At 41.6% G+C, this 24,177-nt stretch overlaps 2 protein-coding genes and 1 long non-coding RNA gene across 3 annotated transcripts; 1 reads left to right on the top strand and 2 right to left on the bottom strand.

Annotated features, from left to right (window-relative positions):
• Positions 1-1,626: 1,626 nt before the first annotated feature.
• On the bottom strand, positions 1,627-13,325 carry LOC123397921. The gene is made up of 3 exons (XR_006610047.1): positions 12,928-13,325; positions 10,545-11,138; positions 1,627-1,908 (listed from the first exon to the last, which is right to left on the bottom strand). It is a non-coding gene; the product is annotated as an uncharacterized LOC123397921 (long non-coding RNA).
• Positions 13,326-14,706: 1,381 nt separating this feature from the next.
• LOC123398150 lies at positions 14,707-15,358 on the top strand. Its single transcript, XM_045092656.1, has one exon. It carries the CDS (start codon positions 14,785-14,787, stop codon positions 15,058-15,060), a length of 276 nt encoding a protein of 91 aa, XP_044948591.1. The 5' UTR covers positions 14,707-14,784; the 3' UTR covers positions 15,061-15,358.
• A 2,158-nt stretch (positions 15,359-17,516) lies between these two features.
• Positions 17,517-23,035, bottom strand: LOC123395457 (ferrochelatase-2, chloroplastic). The gene is made up of 9 exons (XM_045090460.1): positions 22,822-23,035; positions 21,626-21,959; positions 20,908-21,051; positions 20,613-20,714; positions 20,165-20,268; positions 19,956-20,082; positions 18,822-18,974; positions 18,488-18,588; positions 17,517-18,003 (listed from the first exon to the last, which is right to left on the bottom strand). The coding sequence occupies exons 1-9, from the start codon at positions 22,893-22,895 to the stop codon at positions 17,688-17,690; spliced, it is 1,455 nt and encodes a 484-aa protein (XP_044946395.1). The 5' UTR covers positions 22,896-23,035; the 3' UTR covers positions 17,517-17,687.
• Between the last annotated feature and the right edge of the window lie 1,142 nt (positions 23,036-24,177).

Here is a 24,177-nt window from a genome sequence, read left to right as displayed (position 1 = left end):
GTGTTTCCATTGTCTATGATCTTTGAATATTTTTTGTACAACCGTATATATGTTTTAGAGGTAAGCATAATCCTAAAAATAAAATTGTGCTGCCACGGACGGACATAACAAACTTATTTTCTAATTAACATAACAAAGGAGTTATTCCCATTGATCATGCTGCTGCGAATAATAGGGGATTTTGGTTAATTTTGCAATCCAATATTTTACTTTTATAAGTAAACCAGTAATATCTTTAAAAGGAGATGTCATTGTTGAGATGTTCCCTCAAATCCATTAATCCTACTAATGCCATTTGTTAATTCCAAGAAACATTTAACCAATAATAATAGCAGTTCTAAGAAGCAAGGTTATGTTGACCTGTGGGTTAATTTATCAAGCAAGAACCTTTTTTGTTGGTTTCAGTAATGTTTCGCAGGTTTGATAGTTCTAGATATAGCTGACCTTTGAGGTTTCACTTTTTTAGTATTTCAATATTGCAGCAAGGTTACTCAATTTTGCACACTAAAAAGAGTATTCACATTTTTTATCGTATTTGAGTTACATTACAAAAGTTTATCTAACAACCTAGGAGATGATGGGACGCATGTGCCTATATTGCTTCTCTACAATTGTTTTCACCATTTGATCATCCGTGTGGTTTGATAGTTCTAGACATAGCTGATCTTGGAAGTTTCACTTTTTTAGTATTTCAATATTGCAGCAAGGTTACTCAATTTTGCACACTAAAAAAATTATTCACATTTTTATCGTATTTGAGTTACATTACAAAAGTTTATATAACAGCCTAGGAGATGATGGGACACATGTGCTTATATTGCTTCTCTACAATTGTTTTCACCATTTGATCATCCGTGTAATTTATAGCATCCAAGCATAGCTTATCCTTAGGCTGTTAGTACCCAGGCTTATTCCTTTGTTGACATAGATCGGAGGCTACTATGAATGCCAGTCGATTGTAATTTAACTTCCTTAAAAATAACTAATGTTCAAACTTTCTAGTGGAGGAATCTCAATATGCACGAATGGTGCCCTCTGACAGCCCGGCAATTACGGGCGGCACAAAGGAAGGGTCGCCATCGCCAAGTACGTCAATAATTGTTGACCCCAAATAGGAAGAAACTCTATATTTAGTGCATTATTGCTATTTTAAATTCTGAGACATTTTGTCAATTTCTAAGATATTGACTCGGAAGAATTACTATTTTGCTTCATGTAAACTCAGATTAATTTGTCATGTCATTTGAACCGAGCAACCTTTTTGTGACATCAGTTTGTGATTTTTGTGTCATATATTCTGTCAATTCCATGTACTAAGTGGGCATATGTTGTCATCTTATGTTTTTTTATCAATTAATTTGTTATATGCTGCCCAATTCCACCGAAGTGCATATGCCAGGATGCAGAACATAGATATATTGATCCATGACCATGTGACTTACAGGAGACGCACAAAGAGATGAACTCAAAACCATCTTTGGTTTAACTAGAAAATACTCATCGGCATATATGCAATTTTCAACAACATATTATAGCTACTAAGCTACGGCCCCTCCCCTGCATTCCCAGTACTTAGGCATGGGCTCTCTCTGGCTGCCACTTTTCCCCCTTCCTGGTTCACACGTATCAGACTATGAGCTTTTTTTTAACTGCACATTGAGATTTACCACTGGAGGGCACGAAATTATCTCTCTCACCTCTCTGTTTTCTCACTGAGAGAAAGGTGCGACTAGAGAGAGACAGAAAAATGCGGCTCGCCGCCGTTCGTCCATTCGCCACCGCCCTGCACGCACCGTCCGTCGCTGATCTTCTCCGTCATCCGCCATCGGCCGTCGGCCGTCGTCGATGTACCTCCTCTCTCACATGCCTATCTGGACCTGGACCTTGATTTGGGTGGATTTGACCTCCCTCCAGTTGGGGAACGTCGCATGGGAAACAAAAAATTTCCTACGCGCACGAAGACCTATCATGGTGATGTCCATCTACGAGAGGGGATGAGTGATCTACGTACCCTCGTAGACCGTACAGCAGAAGCGTTAGTGAACGCGGTTGATGTAGTGGAACGTCCTCACGTCCCTCGATCCGCCCCGTGAACAATCCCGCGATCAGTCCCACGATCTAGTACCGAACGGACGGCACCTCCGCGTTCAGCACACGTACAGCTCGACGATGATCTCGGCCTTCTTGATCCAGCAAGAGAGACGGGGAGGTAGAAGAGTTCTCCGGCAGCGTGACGGCGCTCCGGAGGTTGGTGATGACCTTGTCTCAGCAGGGCTCCGCCCGAGCTCCGCAGAAACGCGATCTAGAGGAAAAACCGTGGAGGTATGTGGTCGGGCTGCCGTGGAAAAGTCGTCTCAAATCAGCCCTAAAACCTCCGTATATATAGGTGGGAGGGAGGGGGCCTTGCCTTGGGGCTCAAGGAGCCCCAAGGGGGTCGGCCGAGTCCAAGGGGGAGGACTCTCCCCCCCCCCCCCCAAACCGAGTTGGACTAGGTTTGGTGGGAGGTAGTCCCCCTTCCTTCCCACCTCCTCCTTTTTTTTCTCTCTTGATTTTCTTCTCCTTGGCGCATAGGGCACTTGTGGGCTGTCCCACCAGCCCACTAAGGGCTGGTGTGTCTCCCCAAAGGCCTATGGGCTTCCCCGGGGTGGGTTGCCCCCCCCCCCCCCGGTGAACACCCGGAACCCATTCGTCATTCCCGGTACATTCCCGGTAACTCCGAAAACCTTCCGGTAATCAAATGAGGTCATCCTATATATCAATCTTCGTTTCCGGACCATTCCGGAAACCCTCGTGACGTCCGTGATCTCATCCGAGACTCCGAACAACATTCGGTAACCAACCATATAACTCAAATACGCATAAAACAACGTCGAACTTTAAGTGTGCAGATCCTGCGGGTTTGAGAACTATGTAGACATGACCCGAGAGACTCCTCGGTCAATATCCAATAGCGGGACCGGGATGCCCATATTGGATCCTACATATTCTACGAAGATCTTATCGTTTGAACCTCAGTGCCAAGGATTCATATAATCCCGTACGTCATTCCCTTTGTCCTTCGGTATGTTACTTGCCCGAGATTCGATCGTCAGTATCCGTATACCTATTTCAATCTCGTTTACCGGCAAGTCTCTTTACTCGTTCCGTAATACAAGATCCCGCAACTTACACTAAGTTACATTGCTTGCAAGGCTTGTGTGTGATGTTGTATTACCGAGTGGGCCCCGAGATACCTCTCCGTCATACGGAGTGACAAATCCCAGTATTGATCCATACTAACTCAACGAACACCTTCGGAGATGCCTGTAGAGCATCTTTATAGTCACCCAGTTATGTTGCGACATTTGATACACACAAAGCATTCCTCCGGTGTCCGTGAGTTATATGATCTCATGGTCATAGGAACAAATACTTGACACGCAGAAAACAGTAGCAACAAAATGACACGATCAACATGCTATGTCTATTAGTTTGGGTCTAGTCCATCACATGATTCTCCTAATGATGTGATCCCGTTATCAAGTGACAACACTTGCCTATGGCCAGGAAACCTTGACCATCTTTGATCAACGAGCTAGTCAACTAGAGGCTTACTAGGGACAGTGTTTTGTCTATGTATCCACACAAGTATTGTGTTACCAATCAATACAATTATAGCATGGATAATAAACGATTATCATGAACTAAGAAATATAATAATAACTAATTTATTATTGCCTCTAGGGCATATTTCCAACAGTCTCCCACTTGCACTAGAGTCAATAATCTAGTTCACATCACCATGTGATTCCAACGAATCCAACACCCATATAGTTATGGGGTCTGATCACGTCTTGCTCGTGAGAGAGGTTTTAGTCAACGGTTCTGAAACTTTCAGATCCGTGTGTTCTTTACAAATCTTTATGTCATCTTATAGATGCTGCTACTACGTGCTATTCGGAAATGCTCCAAATATCTACTCTACTATACGAATCCGTTTCACTACTCATAGTTATTCGGATTAGTGTCAAAGCTTGCATCGACGTAATCCTTTACGACGAACTCTTTAACCACCTCCATAATCGAGAAAAATTCCTTAGTCCATCAGTTACTAAGGATAAATTTTGACCGCTGCTAGTGATTCAATCATGGATCACTCTTTGTACCTCTCAACAGACTTTGAGTCAAGGCACACATCAGGTGCGGTACCCAGCATGTCATACTTCAGATTCTACGGCCAAGGCATAGAAGACGACCTTCGTCTATTCTCTTTATTCTGCTGGGGTCGGGTTTTGAGTCTTACTCAAATTCACACCTTACAACGCAACCAAGAACTCCTTCTTTGTTGATCTATTTTGAACTCCTTCAAAAACTTGTCAAGGCATGCATCTTGTTGAAACTTCTATTAAGCGCTTTCGATCTATCTCCATAGATCTTTGATGCTCAACGTTCAAGTAGCGTAATCCAGGTATTCCTTTGAAAAACTCCTTTCAAACAACCTTGTATGCCTTACAGAAATTCTACATTACTTCTGATCCACAATATGTCAACCACATATACTTATCAGAAATTCTATAGTGCTCCCACTCACTTCTTTGGAAATACAAGTTTCTCGTAAACCTTGTACAAACCCAAAATCTTTGATCATCTCATCAAAGTGTATATTCCAACTCCGAGATGCTTGCACCAGTCCTATTTAAGGATCGCTGGAGCTTGCATACTTTCTAGTATCTTTAGGATCGACAAAACCTCATGGTTGTATCTCATACAATGTTTGCTCAAGGAAACCGTCGAGGAAACAATGTTTTGACATCCTACATGCAATATTTCATAAATAATGCAGCAACTAGTAACATAATTCTAACAGACTTTTAGCATCGCTACGAGTGAGAAAGTCTCATCATAGTCAACTCTTTGATGTTGTCGGAAACATCTTTGCGACAAGTCGAGCTTTTCTTAATAGTGACTTATCACTATCATCGTCTGTCTTCCTTTTAAAGATCCATCTTTACTCAATAGTCCTATGACCATCAAGCAGTTCTTCCAAAGTCTACACTTTTTTTTCATACATGGATCCTCTCTCGGATTTCATGGCTTCCAGCCATTGGTCGGAATCTGGGCCCACCATTGCTTTCTCCATAACTCGTAGGTTCATTGTTGCTCAACAACATGACCTCCAAGACAGGGTTACCGTACCACTCTGTAGTAGTACGCGACCTTGTCAACCTACGAGGCTTGTAGTAACTTGATCCGATGCTCGATGATCACCATCATCAGCTTTCACTTCAATTGGTGTAGGCGCCACAGGAACAACTTCCTGCGCCCTGCTACACACTGGTCGAAGTGATGGTTCAATAACCTCATCAAGTTCTACCACCCTCCCACTCAATTCTTTTGAGAGAAACCTTTCCTCGAGAAAGGATCCGTTTCTAGAAACAAACACTTTGCTTTCGGATCTGAGATAGGAGATGTACCCAACTGTTTTGGATATCCTATGAAGATGCATTTATCCGCTTTGGGTTCGAGCTTATCAGACTGAAACTTTTTCACATAAGTGTCGAAACCCCAAACTTTCAAGAAACGACAGTTTAGATTTCTCTAAACCTCAGTCTATACTGTGTCATCTCAACGGAAATACGTGGTGCCCTATTTAAAGTGAATGTGGTTGTCTCTAATGCTTAACCCATAAATGATAGTGGTAATCCGATAAGAGACATCATAGCATGCACCATACCAAATAGTGTGTGGCTATGACGTTCAGACACATCATCACACTATGATGTTCTAGGTGGCATGAACCGCGAAACAATTTCCACATTGTCTTAACTGCGTACCAAAACTCGTAATTCAGATATTCATTTCTATGATCATATCGTAGACAGTTTATCCTCTTGTTACGACGAACTTCACTCCGAAACAGAATTGAACTTTTCAATATTTCAGACTTGTGATTCATTAAGCAAATACTCTAGTATCTACTCAAATCGTCATTGAAGTAAGAACATAATGATATCCACCGCGTGCCTCAGCACCCATTGGACTGCATACATCAAAATGTATCACTTCCAACAAGTTACTATCTTATTTCATCTCAATGAAAACAAGGCCTTGCTCATGTGGTATGATTTGCATGTCACCAGTGATTCAAAATCAAGTGAGTATAAAGATCCATCAGCATGGAGCCTCTTCATGCAATTTATACCAACATGACTCAAGCGGCAGTGCCACAAGTAAGTGGTACTATCATCATCACCTCGTATCTTTTGGCACCAATATCATGAACATGTGTAACACTACGATCGAGATTCAATAAACCATTGAAGGTGATTATTCAAGAAAATAGAGTAACCATTACTCTCTTTAAATGAATAATCGTATTGCAATAAACACGATCCAATCATGTTCATGCTTAACGCAAGCACCAAATAACAATTATTTAGGTTTAACACCAATCCCGATGGTAGAGGGAGCGTGCGACGTTTGATCATATCAACCTTGGAAACACTTCCAACACGTATCGTCACCTCGCCTTTAGCTAGTCTCCGTTTATGCCGTAGCTTTCATTTCGTGTTACTAATCACTTAGCAACCGAACCGGTATCCAATACCCTCATGCTACTAGGAGTACTAGTAAAGTACACATCAACATCATGTATATCAAATATACTTCTTTCGACTTTTGCCAGCCTTCTTATCTACCAAGTATCTAGAGTTGCTCCGCCTCAGTGACTGTTCCCCTCATTACAGAAGCACTTAGTCTCGGGTTTGGGTTTAATCTTGGGTCTCTTCATTAGTGCAGCAACTGTTTTGCCGTTTCACGAAGTATCCCTTCTAGCCCTTGCCTTTCTTGAAACTTAGTGGTTTTACAAACCATCAACTATTGATGCTTCTTCTTGATTTCTACTTTCCCAGTGTCAAACATCGCGAATCACTCAAAGATCATTGTATCTATCCTTGATATGTTATAGTTCATCACGAAGCTCTCACAGCTTGGTGGCAGTGACTTTGGAGAACTATCACTATCTCATCTGGAAGATTAACTCCCACTTGATTCAAGTGATTGTCGTACTCAGACAATCTGAGCACACGCTCAACGATTGAGCTTTTCTCCTTTACTTTGTGGACAAAGAATCTTGTCGGAGGTCTCGTACCTCTCAACAAGGGCACGAGCATGAAATCACAATTTCATCTCTTTAGAACATCACTTATGTTCCGTGACGTTTCAAAACGTCTTCGGTGCATTGCTTCTAAGCCATTAAGTATTTTGCACTGAACTATCGTGTAGTCATCAGAAACGTGTATGTCGGATGTTCACAGCATCCACAGACGACGCTCGAGGTGCAACACACCGAGTGGTGCATTAAGGACATAAGCCTTCTGCGCAGCAACGAGGACAATCCTCTTCAAAGTTTGCTACTATCAACTTTCAACTAAATTTTCTCTAGGAACATATAAAAACAGTAGAGCTATAGCGCAAGCTACATCATAATTCGCAAAGACCATTAGACTATGTTCATGATAATTACTTCAATTAATCATATTACTTAAGAACTCCCACTCAAAAAGTACATCTCTCTAGTCATTTGAGTGGTACATGATCCAAATCCACTATCTCAAGTCCGATCATCACGTGAGTCGAGAATAGTTTCAGTGGTAAGCATCTCTATGCTAATCATATCAACTATACGATCCATGCTCGACCTTTCGGTCTCATGTGTTCCGAGGCCATGTCTGCACATGCTAGGCTCGTCAAGCTTAACCCGAGTGTTCTGCGTGTGCAACTGTTTTGCACCCGTTGTATGTGAACGTTGAGTCTATCACACCCGATCATCACGTGGTGTCTCGAAACGAAGAACTGTCGCAACGGTGCACAGTCGGGGAGAACACAATTTCGTCTTGAAATTTAGTGAGAGATCACCTCATAATGCTACCGTCGTTCTAAGCAAGATAAGGTGCAAAAAGGATTAACATCACATGCAATTCCTAAGTGACATGATATGGCCATCAGCATGCGCTTCTTGATCTCCATCACCAAAGCACCGGCACGATCTTCTTGTCACCGGCGTCACACCATGATCTCCATCATCATGATCTCCATCAACGTGTCGCCATCGGGGTTGTCATGCTACTCATGCTATTACTACTAAAGCTACGTCCTAGCAATATAGTAAACACATCTGCAAGCACAAAAGTTAGTTTAAAGACAACCCTATGGCTCCTGCCGGTTGCCGTACCATCGACGTGCAAGTCGATATTAACTATTACAACATGATCATCTCATACATCCAATATATCACATCACATCGTTGGCCATATCACATCACAAGCATACCCTGCAAAAACAAGTTAGACGTCCTCTAATTTTGTTGTTGCATGTTTTACGTGGTGACCATGGGTATCTAGTAGGATCGCATCTTACTTACGTAAACACCACAACAGAGATATATGAATTGCTATTTAACCTCATCCAAGGACCTCCTCGGTCAATTCCGATTCAACTAAAGTTGGAGAAACTGACACCCGCCAGTCATCTTTGAGCAACGGAGTTACTCGTAGCGATGAAACCAGTCTCTCGTAAGCGTACGAGTAATGTCGGTCCGAGCCGCTTCGATCCAACAATACCGCGGAATCAAGAAAAGACTAAGGAGGGCAGCAAAACGCACATCACCGCCCACAAAAACTTTTGTGTTCTACTCGAGAAGACATCTACGCATGAACCTAGCTCATGATGCCACTGTTGGGGAACGTCGCATGCGAAACAAAAAATTTCCTACGCGCACGAAGACCTATCATGGTGATGTCCATCTACGAGAGGGGATGAGTGATCTACGTACCCTCGTAGACCGTACAGCAAAAGCGTTAGTGAACGCGGTTGATGTAGTGGAACGTCCTCACGTCCCTCGATCCGCCCCGCGAACAACCCCGCGATCAGTCCCACGATCTAGTACCGAACGGACGGCACCTCCGCGTTCAGCACACGTACAGCTCGACGATGATCTCGGCCTTCTTGATCCAGCAAGAGAGACGGAGAGGTAGAAGAGTTCTCCGGCAGCGTGACGGCGCTCCGGAGGTTGGTGATGACCTTGTCTCAGCAGGGCTCCGCCCGAGCTCCGCAGAAACGCGATCTAGAGGAAAAACCGTGGAGGTATGTGGTCGGGCTCCCGTGGAAAAGTCGTCTCAAATCAGCCCTAAAACCTCCGTATATATAGGTGGGAGGGAGGGGGCCTTGCCTTGGGGCTCAAGGAGCCCCAAGGGGGTCGGCCGAGTCCAAGGGGGAGGACTCTCCCCCCCCCCCAAACCGAGTTGGACTAGGTTTGGTGGGAGGGAGTCCCCCTTCCTTCCCACCTCCTCCTTTTTTTTCTTTCTCTCTTGATTTTCTTCTCCTTGGCGCATAGGGCACTTGTGGGCTGTCCCACCAGCCCACTAAGGGCTGGTGTGTCTCCCCAAAGGCCTATGGGCTTCCCCGGGGTGGGTTGCCCCCCCCCCCCCCCCCGGTGAACTCCCGGAACCCATTCGTCATTCCTGGTACATTCCCGGTAACTCCGAAAACCTTCCGGTAATCAAATGAGGTCATCCTATATATCAATCTTCGTTTCCGGACCATTCCGGAAACCCTCGTGACGTCCGTGATCTCATCCGGGACTCCGAACAACATTCGGTAACCAACCATATAACTCAAATACGCATAAAACAACGTCGAACTTTAAGTGTGCAGACCCTGCGGGTTCGAGAACTATGTAGACATGACCCGAGAGACTCCTCGGTCAATATCCAATAGCGGGACCTGGATGCTCATATTGGATCCTACATATTCTACGAAGATCTTATCGCTTGAACCTCAGTGCCAAGGATTCATATAATCCCGTACGTCATTCCCTTTGTCCTTCGGTATGTTACTTGCCCGAGATTCGATCGTCAGTATCCGTATACCTATTTCAATCTCGTTTACGGGCAAGTCTCTTTACTCGTTCCGTAATACAAGATCCCGCAACTTACACTAAGTTACATTGCTTGCAAGGCTTGTGTGTGATGTTGTATTACCGAGTGGGCCCCGAGATACCTCTCCGTCATACGGAGTGACAAATCCCAGTATTGATCCATACTAACTCAACGAACACCTTCGGAGATACCTGTAGAGCATCTTTATAGTCACCCAGTTACGTTGCGACGTTTGATACACACAAAGCATTCCTCCGGTGTCCGTGAGTTATATGATCTCATGGTCATAGGAACAAATACTTGACACGCAGAAAACAGTAGCAACAAAATGACACGATCAACATGCTACGTCTATTAGTTTGGGTCTAGTCCATCACATGATTCTCCTAATGATGTGATCCCGTTATCAAGTGACAACACTTGCCTATGGCCAGGAAACCTTGACCATCTTTGATCAACGAGCTAGTCAACTAGAGGCTTACTAGGGACAGTGTTTTGTCTATGTATCCACACAAGTATTGTGTTACCAATCAATACAATTATAGCATGGATAATAAACGATTATCATGAACTAAGAAATATAATAATAACTAATTTATTATTGCCTCTAGGGCATATTTCCAACACCTCCTTCACTGCTTTTTCCTATTCACCGGCATGACTTGGGCAGCCGGCGTAGGCTTCCTCTCTCTCCTGCCTAGCATCCGCGTGTGGAGAGGGTTTCAACGCCATGGACCTCGCCATAGAAGCGACCTGGGATTCTTCCTGTCCATGGAGGCATGAAGTTCTTCTCTTCAAGGTCAGCTCTCCTCTCCTCTTGGATTCAATTGGATCCAACTACTTTCCTTCCCATCCTCACGTAGCTACAGCTCACCACCTCGATAGATGCATGAACGACACCCTGGAAGGTCTTTCTTGTGCTTTGTTTCATTCATGACCATGGATGATCTAGGGATAGTTAGGATCCTGGTACTTTTAGGATTAATTGGCTTCATTACCTATTGTTTATGGATGATCTATTCTCCTTGTGCAGCAGCAACAGGATAGATTGAGCACAACAGAGGTTTCCCTCGCTGCCGGTGTCGGCCGCAAATGTACCATGGTGAGCTACTCTAGATCCTCTTCCTTCCTCTGCCCCATGCCCCATGGCTATTGAACCATGGATGATCTTAGTTAGCATTTTGCGGTGGCCATTTAATTCGTGGTGGGCTGGGATTGCACCTGCACGTCAATTGAGAGTGTTAATGCCTGGGAGGAGAAATCAAATTGAGTGTGTTTCCATTGTCTATGATCTTTGAATATTTTTTGTACAACCGTATATATGTTTTAGAGGTAAGCATAATCCTAAAAATAAAATTTTGCTGCCACGGACGGGCATAACAAACTTATTTTCTAATTAACAAAACAAAGGAGTTATTTCCATTGATCATGCTGCTGCGAATAACACGGGATTTTGTTTAATTTTGCAATCTAGTATTTTACTTTTATAAGTAAACCAGTAATATCTTTAAAAGGAGATGTCACTGTGGTGATGTTCCCTCAAATCCATTAATCCTACTAATGCCATTTGTTAATTCCAAGAAACATTTAACCAACAATAATAGCAGTTCTAAGAAGCAAGGTTATGTTGACCTATGGGTTAATTTATCAAGCAAGAACCTTTTTTGTTGGTTTCAGTAATGTTTCGCAGGTTTGATAGTTCTAGAAATAGCTGATCTTTGAGGTTTCACTTTTTTAGTATTTCAATATTGCAGCAAGGTTACTCAATTTTGCACACTAAAAAGATTATTCACATTTTTTGTCGTATTTGAGTTACATTACAAAAGTTTATCTAACAACCTAGGAGATGATGCGACGCATGTGCCTATATTGCTTCTTTACAATTGTTTTCACCATTTGATCATCCATGTGGTTTGATAGTTCTAGACATAGCTGATCTTTGAAGTTTCACGTTTTTATATTTCAATATTGCACCAAGGTTACTCAACTTTGCACACTAAAAAAAATTATTCACATTTTTATCGTATTTGAGTCACATTACAAAAGTTTATCTAACAGCCTAGGAGATGATGGGACACATGTGCCTATATTGCTTCTCTACAATTGTTTTCACCATTTGATCATTCGTGTAATTTATAGCATCCAAGCATAGCTTATCCTTAGGCTGTTAGTACCAGACTTATTCCTTTGTTGACATAGATCGGAGGTTACTATGAACGCCACTCGATTGTAATTTAACTTCCTTCAAAATAATTAATGTTCAAACTTCTCAGTGGAGGAATCTCAATACGCAGGAATGGTGCCCTCTGAGAGCCCGGCAATTACGGGCGGCACAAAGGAAGGGTCGCCATCGCCAAGTACGTCGATAATTGTGGACCCCAAATAGGAAGAAACTCTATATTTAGTGCATTATTGCTATTTTAAATTCTGAGACATTTTGTCAATTTCTAAGATATTGACTCGGAAGAATTACTATTTTGCTTTATGTAAACTCAGATTAATTTGTCATGCCATTTGAACCGAGCAACCTTTTTGTGACATCAGTTTGTGATTTTTGTGTCATATATTCTGTCAATTCCATGTACTAAGTGGGCATATGTTGTCATCTTAAGTTTTTCATCTATTAATTTGTTATATGCTGCCCATTTCCACCGAAGTGCATATGGCAGGATGCAGAACATAGATATATTGATCCGTGACCATGTCTTACAGGAGACCCACAAAGAGACGAACTCAAAACCATCTGTGGTTTAACTAGAAAATACTCATCGGCATCTACGCAATTTTCAGTGTATAATAAAATTTAAGTCTGAATCGAGAGGAGATCACTCAAGGAAGTAGTGTATACAATATTCCCAGCTCCATGTTTGAAGCATAGCCAGTTGCTACGGTAATTAGTACTTCTATATATACCGCCGTCAAGCCATGGCTACTACTGATGCAGCAACGAGCTCACACAAAAAATTCTGTAAATCCGTCAATCATTGGAGAAAGGTGGAGTAGTTTTTACTAGCTGGAGCAACGAGGGTGCCATCCGCAGCCCCGAGTTGCAGCCGGAGTCCCGAAGGCCGCCACGCCGTCAGCAGGAGAGGGAGCTGCCGGTCTGCCGAGCTGCAGAGCTTCAGCGGAAGCCTCCATGCTACCAGCAGCAGTGGGAGCCGTCGCTAAGATGAGGGCCTCCTCGGCTCCTCCAGTACCTTCTTTCTTCAGTATGAGTATTGGGGGATTGGGAGAACGGAACAAACGTGTTGAACTGGGGAACGTGAGCAGGCAACCGATGGAACAGGACCAACAGTCCAACACGAGAGAAGATGGCAAAAAAATGTATTTTTCCATAGGGACAGTAAAGTCATTTCATATGATGAAAATAGGAATAAAGGGTCAAAATTGGTTATATGGTAACTCAAAAGGGCATATTATTCAAAGAAAAAAAAGAAAAAGCGGAGAAAATCATCTAATCCTATGAAAAGCGAGGCAAACTATATATCAAATGCACAAATAAAGTGGGGCGAATGATCCAATCGCCCTTTCATTGCTGCAAAATGCCAGTGAAAAAGTCATTATTTTATAAGTACTTATACAATCCAGCTGAAAGAACAATAAAATGATCTGTCTTCATGGACGCGGCAAAAGGATTGACCCTGTTCTTCTCATCTTCTGAGCCTACCAAGTGTACCCATACTAATTTGTCTTGATCACAATGCAAAATCAAAAGCCTTTTTTGTCGACAAACACACATTCATCATTAGATACTTCAGACCTCCAAATAACATTCCATTATTCTGCCACGAAGCTCTGTAAAAAGCAACGCATAAAACAAAAAAGTTAAGAACTCTATTGAAAACACACGCGTAGGCTTCCTGACGGAGTTTTCAGCATTAGATTTTCTGAGTTTCCACTCTTCACTTAATTCTATTTATTAATTTTGCAACTAATAAAAACATACAATTGGCAATCCATATTGTAAACATGGATCAATTTAACAACATTTTTTGTACAAAAAGGTTCCAAAGTCCCTGGCTAGCCCTATCAAATTCTAAATTCGACTTCTAAATTTAAATTATTTGTTTATAAATGTAAGAGGCATCTTGATGGACGCGGCGTGCCGCCGCGCTTTCTACATGCTAGTATAATATAACTAGGACAAAGCGAATCACATCTTTAAAGAAAAAATGAATTACTACCTGACAAAAGCAAAGAGCACGTGAAGTACATCCAGCAGCTCAGTGGCGGAGCCAGGATTTCAATATAGGGGGGGGGGGGGGCAAGCCAAATAAAATCCTATGTATAGTTAATTATGCACTTATGAAAGACTGCTCGGTACCTGTACTTTCACAAAGTGCTTGGCAGTACTGCTGATGGGGGGGCCAATAAGCCAAGTACAGGTATATACGTAGCAATACTTCATGTGTAAGCTGGTCGTTGGGGGGGCCAGGCCCCTGCTCGCCCCCCCCCCCCCCCCCCCCTCCCCGTCTCCGCCACTGCAGCAGCTGACATGATGAATGATGTCAAAATAAAACTCAGCTAGCTGAGTTCTAGCCAAACCGATATACGGTTTGAAGTACTCCCTCCGTTCCATAATATAAGTCTTTTTAGAGATTCCACTAAAAGACTACATACGGATGTATATAGACATATTTTAGAGTGTAGATTCATCATTTTGCTTTGTATGTAGTCCCTTGGTGAAATCGTTTAAAAGACTTATATTTAGGAACGGAGGGACTACACAGCAACAGCAGCACAGTAAAGCAATCTCCTCTCTCTAACTATCATCACCACCAAACAAAGGAGAGAGCCTCCTCGCCTGTCGCCAGACCACCCGCTTGCGTTCCATCCTTCCCATCCGGCAGGCCGCGTACGCTCCAATATGAAAACACGTCTGCCCGCTCCACCATCCTCTCCTCTCCTCTCATCTCCGCTACGTACGTTCCGTCCAAACTCCAACTCGATCGACATGTCTCGCGCGCTGGCCCTCGCGGTCCTGCTGCTGGCCGCCGCCGTCGCAGCGGCGCCGCTCGCCGGCGCGATCCCCATCCCGGGGGAAGCCGCCGGCGGCGCCGGGGCCGCGATGGAGTCGGCCGCCGAGAAGGCGGTCAACCCCTCCACCTTCAGCATGCCCGCCACCACCGAGAAGAAAGATTAATCCGTCGTCGTCCGTCCATCGCCGCGCGTAAGCATGAGTTCTTGGGTTAACCCATCCATCGATGCATGGGGTATTAGTGCCTCGTCGTCCGTTTCTACGTCTCTAAAACTTGTAATTAGTGTCAAAGTAGGTTCTCAGTTTGGTAGCAGGTGTTTCGATCGCGAGCACTCACGGAGTGTTCCTACTTTTTTTTTCCATTTCCTCGTTCTTAATTTTGTTGTCCCTGTAAAGAATACTCCACTAATCTCTACTTCTCTAATTTATTTTCCTGAAAATATGTAAGGGTTCCTCTCCTGTCGAAACTGCATCCAGCTCGTCCCTTCGTCGTATCTCAAATATCTTTGGTATCCTATAATAAATAAGAAATAAAGTTACTCAGATAATAAGTGTCACACGTCAGGTTAGACGTGACACTCCGGCCCTGACGTTTTTCGATGGCAATTCCGTTCATGTAAGGAGGGTAAAATTCAGTGACACACGACATGTTTCTATCAAAAATAAACTAAAATATGAAAGTTAACAACTACTCCCTTCGTTTCTAAATATAAATCTTTAAAGAGGTTTTATTAGTGGACTACATACGAATGTATATAGACATACTTTAGAACGTAGATTTACTTATTTTCCTCCGTATGTAGACTCCTGGTGAAATATCTTAAAAGATTTATATTTAGAAACGGAGGAAGTAAAATTTACATCCTTGAGTCATTAAACTTGCCATACAAAAGTTTGAAGTTGTCATCTACTCGTGTCACACGTCAAATGCTTACTAGGGTATAAGTTATGGTTTGTAAACAAATAAATATCAATCAATATCTTCTTTTTTGTAACCCAATAAATCATACTTTTTCCGTTTCTAAATAGTATAAGACATTTTAAAGATTACACTATGAACTACATAAGAAACTAAGTAAGTGAATTTACGCTCTAAAACATGTCTATATACATTCATATGTGGTTTATAGTGAAATCTCTAAAAAAATTTATTTAGAAACGGAGGGAGTACCAATCACGGAACATGAATATTTTGTCGGTTTAAGAAATGGCAGAATATATATTTTTTACAACCAAATCATAATTTTGTTTTCCTATTTGTTTTGCATCAAAATTTGTCTTGTATGCTCTTTTTATTGTGTTAAAAATTATTCGACATCATAGCAATACACAGGCACATACTAGTTTAAGTAAAGATGGGTTTGCCCGGTTGGAAATACGCTTGGAGCATTACTCCTTCATTGATTTTTCTATGGTGTGGACTAAACTTGTCCTCGCGCACCTGGCATCGATTAGTGCGTGTGTATGTACATAGACCAAATGCTTGTTTCGATCTGATCTGAACTAAATTGCATCAATCGACAAACACTATGTTTCTTTTCTTTGCAACCAGTCAGGCTGTGTTTGGTTCAACTTTTGTATCAACTTCTGCTTTAAAAAAACTAAAGGTAATCAAAGGGGTAAATGTTTAAAGCAGCTTTTAAAAATCTGCAGTTTTTTTCTAGTGTAAATTTTAAAACTGGGAATACCTCAATTTTTCAACTTCCAACTTTTTTACAGCAGCCTTTTAAAGATCTGCAGCTCAACCAAACACAGCCTGATCCAGCTGCGGATTTTGTTTCCAGTGAACGTCAGATTGCTGGAACAGCTGGCCCAGGCCACTTGCATCCCAACCAAAAATAGGGTACCTGAGACTGAGAATCACATCACAGGTCCAGAGAATTTGGTGGTGCTTAATATTCACAAAGATCTGCTGACGCAGGAGCTTCAAAATGTGCTAGTGACTTGACATGTCTCTAAGACACTCTTCATGACCCAGCTTAGGTTCCACGCCTGTTACCAGTATATCTCTACTATTTTCTGTTTTGAACGTCGAAAAAATGCTTGTCTTGCATAGCATTTTTGTTATTTTGTAAGCTGTCGTCTACTGCACATTTATAATGTGCAGGAATGATAGTTGTGGAATCACCAAAAAGAGGAGCAAAAATTCCCTGCAAAAATAAAACGTTTCCGAAAAACAGAATAGAAGAAAGCTACTAAAAAAGCCCAATGGAGTGCTTCACATTCTCCAAGAGAACAGGTACAAATACATATGCTACCCTAGCCAATGTCCTATACTCCCTCCGTTTCAAAATAAGTGTCATTGATTTAGTATAAAAGTTGTATTAAATCAGCTACACTTACATAAATGACACTTAAACAAGTGCCGCTGATCAATGCGGAATACGAACATTTAAGAACCTAAAGAGAGGCTCGCATAAGATTAAACAAAACTTATATACGTTGCTAAAGACCATATACTCTCTTTAAGCATCAATATATAATTAAGCATCTATCATTATACATGCAGGTGGTACAATGACTCGTTCATACAACGGGTAAATGCTTACTCACCATGTACCCCTGTTTCTTATAGAAAAACGAAGTACTTATGACATTGTTGCTATGTTATGGGCAAGACATAAGTGAACAAACTCTTGCATTTTTTTCTCGGCCATAAATTATATTGTTATTATCATGGCAGTCTACCACAAAAAAAAACAAGTTATAAATTATTCAACGGTAAATCTATATGGTTTCTAGTTACAATCACCAAAATGGTTAACCACGTCGCATCGATAAAAATAAGCAGCTCACTGAAGAGTGTTCCGGAAAGCAGAAACTAGCCTCGGCGATAACAGCAGGAAGAAGGCCAGGACCGAGCCCAAGAACATCTTGGTCAGATAATGCATCATGTCCATGTCAGAGTCAGTATCCTTGACCTTTCTGGTCGCCATCGCGGAGGCAGAGGGAAGGGCTTCGACGACAGCGTCAGCGAGGTCCGAGATGAAGGATGAGGTGCATCCAAGAGCTGGAACCCTCCCCCAGTTCTCAATGCCCGACTCTAGAGCCAACTCCCTGTACTCCATGTCGATTTCTTCCAGTGTCTCAATATGCTCGCTCACAAAGCTGGATTTGATTTTAGCAAATAATGTAAGCGGTAGTCAAAAAGGTTGCATGGAGTAAAAAAATAAAAAACAAACATGGTAACTGAAAGACAATGATGTACTTTTAACTGTGCATAACTTGAAGATGCAGCTTCGACTTAGATAGACATATATAAAACCAAAATTGTGGTGCGAGAATGGCCACTTTGACATATTAAGATTGATAGGAGCAAACAGGTACATGATGGGAAGTTCAGGTACAATTCACATAAGCACATAAAATGCTAAATTAAGATAAAATAGAGCTGGTCAAGTGATGATGATATTATAATAGTAGGAAATAGTGCTACAAAAAGAGTAATAAATGCACTTGGAATTGGTTCAGGCAATAAGTGTGAACAGAAGTCCACAAAACCAAAAAAACAGATAAAGCTGCATCAAACACCCTTATTGTTGTCCTAAAAATACTGAACTGGTATAGTATAAATGGTAAAGTTGATGATTACCTTACTGGGACAGCCAGGAGACTCTTAACACCCTTTTGACCAAGTTCAACTAAAACTTCATCAGTATATGGCTTAAGCCATTGAACTGGTCCCACGCGACTCTGCCATTGCGCAGAAAGGTTAATGTGAGAGTATTCGGTAAAGAAAAAGGAGAAATAAAAACTGTGCAATGTCTTCCACCATGTAGGTTTGCAGGGTATTATGGTCAAAATTTGGTTTCTAGCTTCTAAGTACAAAAGAATAACATTTATATCCTTGAAATTTCCTAAAAAATGTTTTCATAACCCTTAACAGTGGTCATAAGATAAGTATTTATTCATCATTTCCCGCTTACCTGGTAGGCCAGAGTATGGTCATTCAAGGTTCCTCTGGATTTCAACTCCTCCATGATCAAAGCAATGCAGTCTTCCATCTGATCTCTGTATGGATCTCCAGCATCCTTAACATAGGTAAGTGGTACTCCATGTGCACTGAAGAATATCATAACCTGCGAATTATGAAACATAACGTCAGAATGATATTACCTTCTATTCATTATTTATTCAACAAAATTGCACTTACAAAATACATTTAATTTCAGATTTTAACATACTCTTAAACTTATAAAATTATTCATACTCAAAAGTCCATATAAGTTATAAATCATAAAATATTACAGGGATATCTTTTAAAAAATCCTGCTGACATAGCTCTCCTGTGCTCAACCAGAAGAATAACTTTTGTGGGTATTACCGCTCAGATCTAACCAAATAACCAGAAATATTGTAGTGTACAACATCTGCTAAGAATATTACAGAATACTGCTCGAAATTAGCTGCATCTTTCTCTTTGCAGATCATTTTTCAGGTGCCTAGCAACAAAAATAAGTGATTGCTAAGCTAGTGACTGAGTAAAAGTGTAAAAGTCATAGTTATATTCCTCACTTCTACCCAATTCAGTTAGAAGTAGTTGAAGTATCATTTCCACCCAATTCAGTTAGAACTAGTTGAAGTATCATTTCCACCCAATTCAGTTAGAAGTACTGGTAACTAGGGCCAGACACTCAAGTATATTGAGCGGGGGCAAATTACTCGAGTGGGGGCATTTTCTCTGCAAATTAAAAAACTGATGCATCTTTCCTAAAAGTATAGATAAATTTTATTGGAATATCAAAATTTGAGTGGCCCCCATTGACCTCAATGTGGCTCCGCCTCTGCTGGCAAGTAATGCAGTATGCTATTCTCTCAAATGATGTGGTAATGGTTACACTGAGACTATAAATACAAATACATCTAATGATTTAATTGCTACTTTCTGTCCAGACTCCAGAGGAAGGGGCATATAAAGTACAGGCCCAAGGAAATTTCTATATGAAAGATGTACAACATACTGAATGGCTATGCTGCAAGTGTGCAACTAACGCTACAGATCCACAACGACCAACAATACGTGAATTTTTTAAGAAACCCAAAACAAAGGATGCGCAAACCTCTTCAGGATTCGAAAAAACAGATAGTTCCTTCTCAATTAAGTCAGCCATTGATTTCACATAGCCCTCGCGCTGGTACCAAGATTCAATAATGGAAATTGGCAAGCCAGCAAAGTATGGATCTTCCCTGCACGAATGTCGCCGTATAAGATTTTCAGGTTCTACATAGTCTGAAAGATGAGGTTTCATTAGAGAAGATAATTGCCTACTTGACAATGTTTTGGAGAACGCGGATGCTAGATCCGCTTGTTGATATGGAGTATTGAGGGTATAGTGGAAGAACCACAAGCTTTGTGATTTTATCCTTCTTAATCTATCATCAACCAAAATAGTAGAAAACGAGTAATCGTCAGTTAAAAACATGGAATCATTTAGATAAAACCAAAGTACAAAATTCTTGTCCCTGAAAATGTAATACATGTTGCAAGATAGTCAAGATCATACAAAAAAAAGTTAAATTCAACAAAATTAAAACACAATCATATAAAAGTGAAAATAAGATGGACGATGACAATGAGATATCAATCTAGAACAATTCTATGAGTTAACTACCATGGAAGAATAATTAAACAAAAAAACCAAGAAACTATTGTTGACACTTAAAGGGAGAACAAAAGGATTAAAGGCCTTTAAATTTGGTTACAGAGGAGGTTTTACCTGATCAATGGCTTCTTCGGTGAATGGGTACCAATACCGCATTCCAACATAAATATCTGCTTCCAAGTTCTTACTTTTTAGTGCAACCTTCAAAGCATTTGCCTGAAGACAAAGTAGTTCCGCTAAGAATGTGATAAATCTATTTTATGAAAATAAGTAATACTGAATATGATATGCAACTATGGTGAAAGGTACAGAGTTTAACGAGTTCGTGAGAAGGTTGCTAAATCACAGCTATATAGCTGTTAAACACACACACAAAAAACAGAGCGTGTTTAGACTCATGAACTTTTACCTGCTCGTCGGTAATTTTCCGCAGAGGTGATCCACCACCAATTGAGGCATACCCCTCTTTACTCTTAGGAGCTCTAAAAGTAGATATAAGTTTGGCCAGTGGTCTTTGAAGAAACCTGAACAGCCTAGGGAGTCGAATGATATCCTGGGTAACAATTATCAAGTCAAAACTGAATTACTCGGTTAAAAGTACTGAAATTAAACAATAACACAAGATAATTAAGAAACAGATAGGGCTATGTGGTTCGCATTGGAATAACTACCATTCAAAGAACAGCCAGAGACAACATGACTTGTGATAAACAAGAGACCATAGACTAAGATGATGAACTTTATACTCTAGAGACTTAATTCTCTACTATCTCATCCAAAATAATGCATGGCTCTCCTTTTTAGGGCTTCTTCAGATATACCATGGTCTACTCAATCTCTTCAGATGGACAGAGAATTTGAACTTAAACATGTTTCAATTCAAAGCGAACAGTTCCAGTCCATCCTTATCCAAATAATGAAATAATCCTGTATAGGGAGAACATGATCCCTCCTAAGAAAAAAATCCCATGTATCTAAAGAAGTTAATCTCTATTAGTGAAACAAATCCTCTGAGGGGGTAAACTTAACTAAGAAGAGGAATAATCATTGGTTACACATAATTAGCAAGAACATGGGAAGTTGCATTGGAATTAAAATTATAAGCATGTGGTATGATCATGACTTACTGGATCAGCGAAGAGGTTGAACAAAAATGGTTGAACATCATTGAGGGTCTCTGGACCACCAAGATTTAATAAGAGCACTCCAACCTTTTCTTCGACGGCATGTGAAGATACACCTTTGACATCTTCATCGAAAGTAGTACATACATCGGTAGAGGTGGATCTCACAGAAAGATGGTGCTGATGTTTAAGTACTGGACTTCTGTGAACCAAACCAGAGGTTCCCCTTGCTTTTCCACTTGCTGACAACAGCAAGGGTTTAGCCTTCCCATGCAAGTTCTGCTCACATTTGGTAGAACCAGCAAGGTTTGTAGAACATCTGACTTTACCACATGACCTGTCAACGGGTAGCACATTTAACACAATAAGATAAAAAAAAAACAAAGGTTACACTGTATTTCTCCAGGAGAAATGTCATGTGAGTATAAACTTCAGCACATCTCAAAATGCAATCAGAACCTAGATCGATCTTTCAACATTATGCCAAATTTATTGTGAATTCAATTTAAACTATCTACTGACGGCAGATTTCCTTAAGCAATATTAATCACTAATTGATCAAATATATCTCAGAAATCATGTCTTATAAACTCATGAATCTCTGTGTTGTACACCGATCAACAGGGCAGTGCATATTTTCAGGATTAATCAACTTTCTTACAGACCATTAGCACTCTGAGCATTCTTACCAACCATTTGATCCATAAACCTGTCTCTACGTTCCGTCACCTCTAATAAGACAGTTTGATTTTGGTATGTACAAACAAACATTAATATTACTCCATCATGTGTTGGAACTGTGCTACTCCACGGATGTTCAGAAATGAAAAAACTGCTCCCTCACAGGTTTCAGGAGCCCCAAACAATTAATTGATTCCAGGATTCGCTATAAGATCCCCACTCAAGAAAAAGAAGAACATTGTAGCAAGTGCACATTTTTTTTATATATTGAGTTTAGTTTTGACTCAACGGTCGCACACCAGAGGCAATCGGATTTTGGTGCCAGATCACAACTGAACCATCACAAAATTCCAGTGACTGCGACAGCACCATAACAAAAACCGAAACCCCCAACGGAAATCTAGTTCGTACCAGCGGCGGCACACCGTCCATCCAGATCAGCGATCACAGATTACGAAAACGAAGCGAAACAAACCCACAAACAAACACATGAACGGCGAAAAGCGAAGGGCACTCACGTCGTGGAGCCGCTCTTCCCCAAGAAATTTCCGGAGCGCCCCAGATCAAGAGCCCCCGAGCGGACGCACTCCATGGAGGACAAAGCGGGGCTGGTCGCGGAGGACGGAGGAGATCTGCGGCGGGTTGTGACTCTGGCGTCTTCTTCCCCTCTCTCCTCTCCCTTTCTGGAATCAATGTTTCTTCGCTTCTCTGTCTGGGTCAAATACGGCAGCGAATCGGCAACTACCCATTCCTTCGCTCACGTTCTTCCACGGAGGTCGTAGGGCCCACACGGAACTGAGCGCACCGGATCCCACCGCGCGCTAATCTTGGAGCAGGTTTCACTTACTCTTTTGTGAAACATTTTTTAACAAGAAAAAATCATGGAAATAAAAAAGAAGACACACATGAGGTCTGATGTTCCTGACTAAGATGGTAAGAGCAACTCCAACGGACGCGTTAGACTTGGCGCGCGTGAAAGAAAATGTGTTTTTCGCACGAGCACGGCCGGTGGGTGCGCTTCAGCACGCACGGGAAAGTTCGGCGCAATAAAAAAACTACGCGCGCGCGTCAAGCAAAGAATATCATTTGTAGCCATCTGAGCAAAGGTCGGTATGGCAGAGTGGGTGCTTTGAGAACTACAAAGCTCATCTAGGACAGGCTGTTCAAAGTCAACGAAAGAGTATCTACTCAAAGTGACTCACGGGTTGATGTTCTTCGCAATCTCTTCAACCGCTTCAAAAGACTCGATAATGAAAATTGTCAACAAACCTTCGATCGCCTCACTGATATCTCCAATGACCTACAGGCTCTTGGGGCCAATGACATCACCGACCATGAGGTGGTGAAGAAATTGGTGAGATCTCTTGGTCCTTCATTCGATACACTAGTTTTGATGATTCAAGAGTGTAGAGACTACAAGTTACTAGATCCTGCTGGTATTCTGGAGACTCAATACTCATGAATTCCAACTAGCTGAGAAAAGAGATCTCTATGGACCAAGCTATGAAAGATCTCGTGTGCTGAAGGCAAAGGTTGTTTCCTCATCTGAAGAAGAATCTGATTGCAGTCTTGGTGATCGTGAAGAACTTGGTCAGGACTTGCTATGCTTGAGAGGAAATTCCAGAAGTTCTCCAGACGAGGTTAGTTCGAAAAATCTTCAAGAAGAGATGTGGGAAAATCAGAATCTTCATCTGAGGACTACAAGAAAAGAACCTGCCATAAATGCAAGAAGTTTGGTCACTACATTGTTGATTGTCCTCGCTAGGTAAATGAATCGAAGAAGAAGAAGTACAAGGATGACAATTTTGATGACTTGAAGAAAAAGAAGAAATCTTCAAAGTCCTCATCATCAAAGTCCTCACCGCACAAGAAGA

The sequence above is a fragment of the Hordeum vulgare genome, chromosome 5H (assembly GCF_904849725.1).
Source record: "Hordeum vulgare subsp. vulgare chromosome 5H, MorexV3_pseudomolecules_assembly, whole genome shotgun sequence".
NCBI lineage: Eukaryota > Viridiplantae > Streptophyta > Magnoliopsida > Poales > Poaceae > Hordeum > Hordeum vulgare.
The sequence above is the reverse complement of the archived record's forward strand: the minus strand, read 5'-3'. Positions and strand labels throughout refer to the sequence as shown.